Here is a 12,677-nt window from a genome sequence, read left to right as displayed (position 1 = left end):
ACAAAACATGTTGGGCAAATTGTTGGGTGCTGAACATTTCCATATATATATATATATAATAATTGTTATGAATAATTTTACGAGTTAGGAAATTTTATTTTTATTATATATTTATTTTTTCATTAAAAAATATTACTTACAATTTATAGAATATTGACAATTTAGAAAATCAAATTGACATTAGTTCGACTTGGGTTGGGTTGGTTCCAATGGAATTTGGCTCGGTTCTAGTTCTTATTTAGGGGAATCCTCTTTGTCGGTTTGGTTCCAATTTGACCCCAAACTGAATCAAGTTGCTTTTTCTCTTTTTTTTTTTTTTTTTTTAATCCAACTTATTTTATAAGATATATAGTAAAACATAACGGTCAGCCCCCCACTATTCAAGAGATTGAATATCAAGTATTCAATTATATTTTTTCAATGTGTGTGACTTTTTGTTCTGTTTTTCCGATTTTGTAAGTTAATGTTACGAAGAGATTCAGTCATGAAATGTTCAAGAAATGTTGCTGCCATTTTGATTCATCAAAAGCTTGGTACACTCTCTGTCTCTCCCTTCTTCTTCTTCTATTCTACAAAACCACCACACTCAAATCCCTACCAGATTAAGTCCCATTTGGAAAATATGGTAAGAGAGAAGTGTAAAACTGGAACCCTAGGGTTTGATGAGGCATTGGGTTTGTTCGATCGTTTGGTTCAAATGCGACCCATGCCTTCCATTATCTCTTTTAATCAATTGTTTGGAGCCATCTCCAAGATGAAACAGTATTCTACTGTGTTATCTATGTTTACCAATATGATGAATAATTCTGTAGAAATCCAACCTGATTTTTGTACATTTAACATATTGATAAATTGTTACTGCAACTTGGGTCGGATGGATATCAGTTTTGCTTTTTTTGGAAACATTCTCAAACGTGGGTTCGAACCAAATTGCGTAACTTTGAATATTCTGCTTAAGGGTTTCTTTAAGGAAGATAAAGTAACTCAAGGGATGGAGTTGTTTAACAAAATAGTGGAGAATGGGTATCCATACAATGAAATTACTTATGGTACGATAGTTGATGGACTTTGCAAGAGTGGGGATGTTAATGGGGCTCTTAGGTTAATCCGAGAGATGGAGAAAGGAAAATGGAAGCCTAATGTCGTCATTTATAGCTCTTTAATTCATGGTCTATGCAGTTTTGGTCGGTGGACAGAAGCTGCAAGCTTTTTCAATGGCATGGTGAACGGTGGAGTCATGCCTAATGTAGTAACCTTCAACATTCTGATAGATGGTCTTTGCAAAGATGGGAGGACTAATGAAGCACTCGATGTATTAGAAATAATGTCTCAAAGAGGTGTTGAGCCCAATGTTGCGATATACAACTCTTTAATTCATGGTCTAGGCAGTTTTGGTCGGTGGACAGAAGCTGCAAGCTTTTTCAATGGCATGGTGAACGGTGGAGTCATGCCTAATGTAGTAACCTTCAACATTCTGATAGATGGTCTTTGCAAAGATGGGAGGACTAAAGAAGCACTTGATGTATTAGAAATAATGTCTCAAAGAGGTGTTGAGCCCCAATGTTGCCATACAGCTCTTTGATTCATGGACTATACAGTTCAGGTCAAGGGAAAGAAGCAACAAGGTTATTCAATGAAATGCTAGATCGCAACATCTCCCCGAATGTAGTCATAATGAATATACTAGTGGATGCACTTTGCAAAGAAGGGAAGGCCAAAGAAGCACATCAACTATTGGAATGGATGATTCAAAGAGGCGAAAAGCCCGACATAGTCACATACAGTACGATGATGGATGGATATTGTCTACAAGGCCATATGACAGAGGCAAAATATGTTTTTGATTCAATGGTGAGTAGTGGTCATGAACCTGATGTTTATAGCTATAACATTTTGATTAATGGCTATTCCAAGGATAGGAAATTGGACGAGGCCAAGCAACTTTGTGAAGATATGCATCGCAAGGGATTGACTCCCAACACAATTACCTACACCATACTTATGGATGGGTTGTGCAAGGTTGGGAGAGTTGTGGAAGCTCAAGAGCTTTTCAATGAGATGCAAACTCATGGCCAAATTCCGGATATCTTCACATACAATACATTGTTGGATGGGTTGTGGACAAACAATTACCTTTCCGAGGCAATGAAACTATTTAATGAGATGGAAAACAATGGATTGAAAACTAATATTGTAACTTACAACATCATTATTGATAATTTATGCAAAACTGGGAACATAAATGCAGCAAAGGAATTCTTTTGCAATCTTTCAACCAAAGATCTTCGACCTGACACTATAACATATGCCACAATGCTCAAAGGTTTTCTTAAGGGAGGAATGTTGAAAGAAGCTGAAGATTTGTTCATGGCAATGGAAAAGGAGGGCTCTATTCCAAATGATGTTACATTCAATATCATGGTTCAAGGATTGATCCAAAATAATGCTATCCCTAAGGCAATGCATTTTCTCAATGAAATGGTTGAGAGGGGCTTCTCAGCAAATGCAGACACCACGGCTATGGTAGTGAATTTGCTTGTAAGGGATGGATCAGATCATGAGCATATGGAGATGCTTCGTAAATTCTTGCCAGAGGGTTAAAGTAAAGGTAAGATACTCAATGTTGAGGTAGTACTTCGCAAGTCATTTTAAGGATTAAATGTTTTAATTTTATGTTATTTCTGCTAGGATTTTTTTGTTCACGATGATAATGATTTCCATGATAATGTTTTAAGGCATAAGTGTGTTAGTATCTCAATCATCTTACTTTTGTGTTTTCTCCACATGTTTCCTTTGCACTGCATTTTTGGCCCAAAAAATTTCTGATAATGAATGAGGTTTGTGTCAAGTTTACAGCCGGTGTAAAAAACTGCCACATCCTATCATGAATCATGATATCAGACTAGACTAGACCTTAGGTCTTGTTGGACTGGTGTGGTGGACTTCAGATTGAACTGAAAGTGGGATGGACTAAGATGTCCAAAAGAATATGGATAAATCTGATTTTGAGCCATAGATACGTGTGCACTTCTCCAACATCATATAACCGAACTCCATTTCATAATCCTTTAATATCATGAAACCCATTAAAATCTAGCAACCTCAACTGTTAAAGCTACCTATCCCTAATTACATCATTCATCTTACTTCATTAAATAATTAATAGCATCCTTTGTCTACAACTGGTTTCTATCTTCCAATCTAAGCTTGTCCAACATCAAAGTCTCAACCGAAATTGTGGCACATCCCTATGAATGAATTTCAGGCTTTCAGGAATCCTAAGTTCATCAAACACCTTAAATTCATACTAAAACGAATAACATATTACTAGTTACCTTTGTTCCTAATGAATGAATTAAAGATTTCACAAATGGCGGATAATTCTGGTCCTTGAATAGAAATGTATATTTTCTGTGTTCTTTTTAACTATTTTTTCCAACCTTCTTGTGTAAAGGTTGTATAATTTTATGGCAAAGCACCTAATGTAGTAATGGGTATTAAACTCTATTTTTTTCGACTAGCCAAACTTATTTTTTCAGCTTGAGATCAGTGGCTCTATAAAGAGTTAGAAACGGAAGTGATGCTATGTGGTTCTGTTGGGAAAGTTGTTGACGCACACTGCCATAACTTATCACCCCATGGGTGGAAATCAACCAGGAAAAAAAAAAGGAAGCCTTGATTCATGACATAATCTTTGTTCACTACTTATTTTAATGGCATTAGAAGTTAAATGGCCGTATCAATCACTAATTCACTACAAGATATGGGTTTTTTGGTATTTTTAATTGTGGAGTTTTAGTTTTGGGTGTTTCTACTTTTTCCCTCGTTTCACCACTTTTATGATGATCGGTGTAATTTCACTCAATCTGGTACGGTTTTCATTTGTTATTGAATTATATGTTATTCAGATCAGTTGGGCAGGTGTTTGAGCAAAATCTTTGGTTGTTTGTTTATTTTTTTCAAACTCGTTGTGTGGATTTAATACTCAGCTTTTGCAGGTTTATTGGTTTAGTGATCTGACTTCATTTCCTTCTTTGTGTATTTAGAGGGGTTGTCATGAGTGATTTGTTGCCCATCAAAATTTCGGTGTTTGCCTTGTAAAAGTACTTAGATACCATGCTTTTAGTTTTTATGGTCTGAAGTGAAGTATAGTTCTTAATTTGTATGTAAATGAGAAACATAATGGATACTTAATTTTTTATGTTTTTCCATTGTCAAATAGAATAAGGAAACTCTCCGCAAAATCAAATTTTTTTTATAGTGAAATGAATTTTTTTTACAAGTATCACATTCTTTGGTAGGTTTTTGTCAATAATATTGAACTTCTATAATTTGTAGGTAGCAGAAATGATATGGATCAAGTCCTCTTAAGAAAGATGTGGATCTCTAAGGAACAAACGAGTTAGTGGCCATTGGGTAAGCATGTTCAACTGCTATATTTGGGAAAGAAATATTCTTTGCTCTTTGTGAATCGATAGAAAGCCAATTTGTTTTTATAGAAACATGTGAAATGCGGAGGGGGATATGGTGATCTAAAGAAGATTGGTGTGTTTCATTTTACAATTTTAGTAGTTGAAAAATCCAAAAACAAATTCCAGTATACAGGTGGTTTATATTCTCTTTTTTGAAACTATTTTTGCTAAAGATTATTTTCAGGCCTTATACAACAAATTTTATTAGTAGAAAAAGTGGGCATTGAACTTATTGTGGGACCCATTTCAGACTCCACAGTTCCAATATTTCCAAAAATATCGGATGAGTTATCTGTGGTAGCATCCATGTCAGTCGGTCGAGATCGAGTTTGAGTTGCAAGAGTTGCATGAATTTTGAAAAATCACGACTATAAGTATGCTTTTAAGAAACATTCAAGACCAATTGTCTTAGGTGAATTGTCCTTCACATTGGCTCGTCAAAGAAATTGGATATGACTAGTATGACATTCTGAAAGTATCATCAAAGTCATTAAAATTCGGTCAAGTTATTTAGATGTATGTACATTCGGTCAAGTCATTTAGAGCCGTAATGAGCTGGTTCAGGACGGGTTCAATTTTTCGGCTTTCACCAAAAATACACTTTCAATCTTAATTTCTCATTATATAATTTGTAATAAGTTAGTTTTTCCTTTTTTTTTTTTTTGGGATAACTCAATATCTTTTAATCCAATTTATTTTATAAAATCTATAAAATAAAAGACAACGGTGAACCCTATTGCTTTTATTATCCCACAAAAAGAGGGATTGAAATTTAATTTTATTACGAATCTTGAAGGTAATTTTAAATTTTATTGTTCTTCCATTATCTTTCTTTCCAAGAATACTCCTCTAGTTTTATTATTTTTCCTGTATTACTACTCTAATGATTATCCATCCAAATTTATTGTCTTTCTCCATCTACCCTACGTTAACCCTAAAGAGGATGTCCATGGTGATGGCACAAGTAAATTGTTGTAATTATAAATCAAGCTAAATGATTTATCTTATGTAATATAATTTAACTTCTACAAGTCTACTCAGTATTTATGGTAGTCAAGACGACACAAAGTATGAGTTATAAAAGGGTGATGTTATTTGCACAAACTTAAAATGCTCGACATACCCACTTAATGTCAAAACATAAATAATAACTCTATAACCTATCGAATATACTCTTTACCCCCATAATATTCATCTACCAAATAAAAACATAGAACCGAACCACACCGACCTTAGCTCAACATACCCACCTACATATCTATTTATTTTTATTAAAAACATATTAATTCAATTAGGTTTTTAAGATATTGCCAATCCCTAGAACCGAACCACACCGACCTTAGCTCGGTTTGATTTGTTTTATGGTTTGCATGTATATTTTTGGCGGATGAACTTGATGTTTTTGAGAAAAGTTCTGTGCGTCTTTCAATAAATAAGTCAATCCTTTCTTCCCGACATGCCATTAAAGACAATCCTATTTTAATCAGAGGGTGAAACATATTTGTATTATAAATAGGAGAATCATTTGCAAGGTTTCTTATTTTAATGATAACAATAATGTATAAACTTCTTTAGTAAGGAAACCCATGACTTAATGTTAATGAGTTCTAGTTAAAGATTTAATTGCACTTATATATACATTCACTTGTATGCCTAGCAAACAAAAAATATATATATTCACTTCATATCAGTTTATGTTTACAAACCTAACTTAATATCAGACAGAGATCAAGATTTTCTCAAAAATTTAATCAGACATTTTATTATTATTATTATTATTATTATTATTATATTTTTATGAGGCAAAAGTTAAAAAACATTTATCTTTTGATATTTCCTGCCTGCAATAAAAAATTGGAAACATATCACGTTGAGGGATTTATTGTTATACAATACAAAATCTTCAATAAATTAGTCTCTCTTTATAATATTTATTTTACGGCAACTAACCCTTATCTATGGTTAGTTGGTAGATAGGAGGCAGTAAAACATAATAAAGATAATTAACCCTAAATTTTGTTATAAAAAATTCCCCTACAAACAATAATTATTAAAAAAAATATAACTGCAATTGAAGAGCATGACTCTTATAACTACATTAGTTAATTTGTTTAAAATTACAAAAATACATTTTCAATCTTAATCTCTCATTATATAATTTGTAATAAGTAAGTTTTTCGTTTTTTTTTTTTGTGGGATAATTCAACATCTTTCAATCCAACTTATTTTATAAAATCTATATAATAAAAGACAACGGTGAATCCCATTGCTTTTATTATCCCACATAAAAAGGAGTTGAAATTTAATTTCACTACGAATCTTGAAAACAACTTTAAATTTTATTGGTCTTTCATTACCTTCATTTCCAATAATACTCCTCTAGTTATATTATCTTTCCTCTACTACTACTCTAATAATTATCCCTTCAATTTTATTATCTTCAATTTACCTAAAATTCACTAATCAAACACATTACTACCACTTCTCCATGACTCTCTCTCACTTTCTTTTCATATATCTTCTTTTGTGTTTTGTGAGAAGTTGAATCAATTAAAATTAATTTTTTTTTTAATATATATATTTTTTTCATCTAGTCCCTAACAAAAATGAAAAAATCATTATTAAAACCTCCAACATTATGATTTTAGATCAAAGGATTTGAAAATATTTTTACATATTATGTTCAATAGCTTCTGACTGAACATATTTTCGTTGAATCGATAAGTATCTATTGAATAAAATTTTCTCATATAAATATTTGAACTCAGTGTACTAGAGTACCGAATCTTTTATTTTTGTGATAATCAATAGTACTGAATTTTTGTACATATGATCGATAGGTACCCACTGAATATTATTGAAAGAATAATAATTTTTTGACGCACCCCTATGCTCATCACAGAATCGTAGGTAATTTGCTTCGGGATACGCAGGATCATAATTGTTAAAAAATGGTCAAGAGATTAAAACGTAAGTATCTATTATTTTATTTTTTTCAATGTGTGTTTCCGATTTTGTAAGGATGATGTTACGAAGAGATTCAGTCATGAAATGGTCAAGACATGTTATTGCCATTTTGATTCATCAAAAGGTTGGTACACTCTCTGTTTCTCCCTTCGTTGTATTCTACAAAAACCACCACACTCAAATCCCTACAAGATTAAGTCCCATTTGGAAAATATAGTAAGAGAGAAGTGTAAAAACTGGAACCCTAGGGTTTGATGAGGCATTGGTTTGTTCGATCGTTTGGTTCAAATGCGACCCATGCCTTCCATTCTCTCTTTTAATCAATTGTTTGGAGCCATCTCCAAGATGAAACAGTATTCTACTGTCTTATCTATGTTTACCGATATGATGAATAATTTCTGTAGAAATCCAACCTGATTTTTACATTTAACATATTGATAAAATTTTTTGTTACTGCAACTTGGGTCGGATGGATATCAGTTTGCTTTTTTTGGAAAACATTCTCAAACGTGGGTTCGAACCAAATTGCGTAACTTTGACTACTCTGCTTAAGGGTTTCTTTAAGGAGGATAAAGTAACTCAAGGGATAGAGTTGTTTAACAAAATAGTGGAGAATGGGTATCCATACAATGAAATTACTTATGGTACGATAGTTAATGGACTTTGCAAGAGTGGGGATGTTAATGGGGCTCTTAGGTTAATCCGAGGGATGGAGAAAGGAAAATGGAAGCCCTGATATTCATGTATAGTACTTGTTGACAGACTTTGTAAGGAGAGCCGGGTAAATGATGCTCTGAACCTCTTTCAAGAAATGATTGACAAAGACATCATACCAATTCGTCACTTATAGCTCTTTAATTCATGGTCTATGCAGTTTTGGTCGGTGGACAGAGGCTGCAACGCTTTTTCAATGGCATGGTGAACGTGGAGTCATGCCTAATGTAGTAACTTCAACATTCTGATAGATGGTCTTTGCAAAGATGGGAGGACTAGGAAGCACTCAATGTATTAGAAATAATGTCTCAAAGAGGTGTTGAGCCCGATGTTGCCACATACAGCTCTTTGATTCATGGACTATACAGGTCAGGTCAAGGGAAAGAAGCAACAAGGTTATTCAATGAAATGCTAGATTTCAACATCTCCCCGAATGTATTCATAATGAGTATACTAGTGGATGCACTTTGCAAAGAAGGGAAGGCCAAAGAAGCACATAAACTATTGGAATGGATGATTCAAAGAGGCGAAAAGCCCGACATAGTCACGTTCAGTACGATGATGGATGGATATTGTCTGCAAGGCCATATGACAGAGGCAAAATATGTTTTTGATTCAATGGTGAGTAGTGGTCATGAACCTGATGTTTACAGCTATAGCATTTTGATCAATGGCTATTGCAAGGATAGGAAATTGGACGAGGCCAAGCAACTTTTTGAAGATATGCATCGCAAGGGATTGACTCCCAACACAATTACCTACACCACACTTATGGATGGGTTGTGCAAGGTTGGGAGAGTAGTGGCTGCTCAAGAGCTTTTCAATGAGATGCAAACATTTGGCCAAATTCCGAATATCATCACATACAATACATTGTTGGATGGGTTGTGGACAAACAATTACCTTTCTGAGGCTATGAAACTACTTAATGAGATGGAAAACAATGGATTGAAAGCTGATATTGTAACTTACAACATCATTATTGATAATTTATGCAAAACTTGGGAACATAAATGCGGCAAAGGAATTCTTTTGCAATCTTTCAACAAAGATCTTCGACCCTGACACTATAACATATGCCACAATGCTCAAAGGTTTTCTTAAGGGAGGAATGTTGAAAGAAGCTGAAGATTTGTTCATGGCAATGGAAAAGAAGGGCTCTATTCCAAATGATGTTACATTCCAATATCATGGTTCAAGGATTGATCCAAAATAATGTATCCCTAAGGCAATGCATTTTCTCAATGAAATGGTTGAGAGGGGTCTCAGCAAATGCAGACACCGCGGCTATGGTAGTGAATTTGCTTGTAAGGGATGGATCAGATCCTGAGCATATGGAGATGCTTCGTAAATTCTTGCCAGAGGGCTAAGGTAAAGGTAAGATACTCAATGTTGAGGTAGTACTTCGCAAGTTATTTTAAGGAGTAAATGTTTTAATTTTATGTTATTTCTGCTAGAATTTTTTTGTTCACGATGATAATGATTTCCATGATAATGTTTTAAGGCATAAGTGTGTAAGTATCTCAATCATCTTACTTTTGTGTTTTCTCCACATGTTTCCTTTGCACTGCATTTTTGGCCCAAAAAATTTCTGATAATGAATGAGGTTTGTGTCAAGTTTACAGCCAGTGTAAAAAACTGCCACATCCTATCATGAATCATGATATCAGACTAGACTAGACCTTAGGTGTTGTTGGACCGTTGTGGTGGACTTCAGATTGAACTGAAAGTGGGATGGATTAAGATGTCCAAAAGAATATGGATAAATCTGATTTTGAGCCATAGATACGTGTGCACTGCTCCAGCATCATATAGCCGAACTCCATTTCATAATCCTTTAATATCATGAAACCCATTAAAATCTAGCAACCTCAACTGTTTTTTATTTGATAACCAGCAACCTCAACTGTTAAAGCTACATATTCCTAATTAGATCATTCATCTTACTTCATTAAATAATTAATAGCATCCTTTGTCTACAACTGGTTCCTATCTTCCAATCTAAGCTTGTCCATTATCAAAGTCTCAACCGAAATTGTGGCACATCCCTATGAATGAATTTCAGGCTTTTAGGAATCCTAAGTTCATCAAACACCTTAAATACATACTAAAATGAATAACATATTACTAGTTACCTTTGTTCCTAATGAATGAATTAAAGATTTCACAAATGGCAGATAATTCTGGTCCTTGAATAGAAATGTATATTTTCTGTGTTCTTTTAAATTATTTTTTCCAACCTTCTTGTGTCAAGGTTGTATAATTTTATGGCAAAGCACCTAATGTAGCAATGGGTACTAAAAACTATTTTTCTTTTTTACTAGCCAAACTTATTTTTTTTTCAACTTGAGATCAGTGGCTGTATAAAGAGTTGGAAGCGGAAGTGATGCTATGTGGTCCTGTTGGGAAAGTTGTTGATGCACACTGCCATAATTTATCACCCCATGGGTGGAAAACAACACGGAAAAAAAAAAAAAGGAAGCCTTGATTCATGACATAATCATTGTTCACTACTTATTTTAATGGCATTAGAAGTTAAATGGCCGTATCAATCACTAATTCACTACAAGATATGGGTTTTTTGGTATTTTTAATTGTGGAGTTTTAGTTTTGGGTGTTTCTACTTTTTCCCTCGTTTCACCACTTTTATGATGATCGGTGTAATTTCACTCAATCTGGTATGGTTTTCATTGGTTATTGAATTTTCTGTTATTCAGATCAGTTGGGCAGGTATTTGAGCAAAATCTTGGGTTGTTTGTTTATATTTTTCAAACTTCTTGTGTGGATTTAATACTTGGCTTTTGCAGGTTTATTGGTTTAGTGATCTGACTTCATTTCCTTCTTTGTGTATTTATAGAGGTTGTCATGAGTGATTTGTTGCCCATCAAAATTTCTGTGTTTGCCTTGTAAAAGTACTTAGATACCATGCTTTTAGTATTTAGGGTCTGAAGTGAAGTATAGTTCTTAATTTGTATGTAAATGAGAAACATAATGGATTTTATGTTTTTCCATTGTCAAATAGAATAAGGAAACTCACCGCAAAATCACATTTTGTTATAGTGAAATGATTTTTTTTTTGACAATTATCACATTCTTTGGTTTGTTTTTGTCAATAATATTGAACTTCTAAATTTGTGGTAGCAGAAATGATATGGATAACAACTCTTAGCAGAAAGATGTGGACCTCTAAATGAACAATCGAGTCGTGGCCATTGGGAAGCAATGCTCAACTACTATATTTGAAAAGAATATTCTTTCCTGTTTGTGAATCAATGGAAAGCCCATTTGTTTTTATAGAAACATGTGAATTGGGGAGGGGGATATGATGATCTAAAGAACATTGATGAGTTTCATTTTACAATTTTACTAGTTGAAAATTGCAAAAACAAATTCCAGTATACAGGTGGTTTATATTCTCTTATTCGAAACTGTTTTTTTTTCAAGATTATTTTCAGGCCTTATACAACAAATTTTATTAGTAGAAAGAGTGGGCATTGAACTTACTGTGGGACTCATTTCAGACTCCACAGTTCCAATATTTCCAAAAATATCAGATGAGTTGTCTGTGATAGCATCCATGTCAGTCGGTCGAGATCGAGTTTGAGTTGCCAGAGTTGCCTGAATTTTGAAAAATCACGATTATAAGTATGCTTGAAACATTCATGACGAATTGTCTTAGGTGAATTGTCCTTCACGTTGGCTCGTCAAAGAAATTGGATATGACTAGTATGACATTCTGAAAGTATCATCGAAGTCAATAAAATTCTGTCAAGTTATTTAGGTGTATGTACATTCGGTCAAGTCATTTAGAGCAGTAATGAGCTGGTTCGGGCCTGGTTCAATTGAGTCCCAACCCAACCCTAAATAGGCGGGCTCTACCTATTGGGCCTAAGTCAACGAAGTCTGAGCCCAATCTTAGTGGGCTCGGTCTTGACTTAGGTCAGGTTTGAACTAAATAAAATAACTAGAATTTAATGTATTTTATAAATGAAAAGAGTTTTTATTTTTTTATTTTTAAATAATTTGTTTTATGTATTTGAAGATTATCCGATCGAATTTGTACTTAATGACTTATTAACCTTTAATTATTATACATAAAAGTTAAATTACAATTATATAATATATTTTACTTTTATTAGAAAAATATTTATCTAATTAACTATTTTATTCATATTTCCAAAATATATAATAGAGGGCTAGATCTGGCCGGGTTGGGCACCATTAGCCATAGTCCAACCCGAATTGATGGGCTGAAAATTATTTAGTCTGGATCCATCCTTGCAGGTTTGATATGGAGGCCTTAACCCTTGTTTTATCGGGCGGCCAACGGGCTCAATTTACACCCCCACACACACCCTTTCATTGGAGTCTAGTAATGAGCAGTAGTTCTGACCAGAGGAGCAGTCACGAACCTAGTTTTAAAAAAAGTCTTAACTTTAGGTTTGTATGTGGGCCGGGATGGGGGTGAAGTAAAAAAAGGAAGCTAAGGCCACGCTTGGTTGCATCTGCGAATGCAAGTGTTTT

General features: G+C 33.9%; 4 protein-coding genes across 4 annotated transcripts in view; all 4 read left to right on the top strand.

The window, feature by feature from the left end:
• The window catches only part of LOC147408300 (uncharacterized), an 84,539-nt gene extending 71,868 nt beyond the window's left edge, over positions 1–12,671 (top strand). Inside the window, exon 3 of the transcript XR_015177039.1 lies at positions 12,438–12,671. The gene's annotated coding sequence lies outside the window, so the exon portion shown is untranslated. The remainder of the gene's footprint in view (positions 1–12,437) is intronic.
• Positions 1–12,677, top strand: part of LOC147408298 (uncharacterized) — a 61,034-nt gene that overhangs the window by 35,228 nt on the left and 13,129 nt on the right. The window lies entirely within an intron of this gene.
• Positions 371–12,677, top strand: part of LOC147408299 (uncharacterized) — a 25,126-nt gene continuing 12,819 nt past the window's right edge. Inside the window, exons 1-2 of the mRNA XM_086432677.1 lie at positions 371–1,547; positions 8,470–9,215. Of these exons, the coding sequence (XP_086288803.1) occupies positions 464–1,547; positions 8,470–9,215 (1,830 nt within the window). The 5' untranslated portion in view covers positions 371–463. The remainder of the gene's footprint in view (positions 1,548–8,469; positions 9,216–12,677) is intronic.
• On the top strand, positions 1,561–5,965 carry LOC147408301 (uncharacterized). Its single transcript, XM_086432915.1, has 2 exons — positions 1,561–2,608; positions 4,339–5,965. Exon 1 carries the CDS (start codon positions 1,561–1,563, stop codon positions 2,599–2,601), a length of 1,041 nt encoding a protein of 346 aa, XP_086289041.1. The 3' UTR covers positions 2,602–2,608; positions 4,339–5,965.

The sequence above is a fragment of the Akebia trifoliata genome, chromosome 3, assembly GCF_017979445.1.
Source record: "Akebia trifoliata isolate Shusen 1 chromosome 3, ASM1797944v1, whole genome shotgun sequence".
NCBI classification, from domain to species: domain Eukaryota; kingdom Viridiplantae; phylum Streptophyta; class Magnoliopsida; order Ranunculales; family Lardizabalaceae; genus Akebia; species Akebia trifoliata.
The sequence above is the reverse complement of the archived record's forward strand: the minus strand, read 5'-3'. Positions and strand labels throughout refer to the sequence as shown.

Coding starts and splice junctions, on each gene's coding strand:
- LOC147408301 (XM_086432915.1), top strand. CDS start 1,561: ATGTTGCCATACAGCTCTTTGATTCATGGACTATACAGTTCAGGTCAA.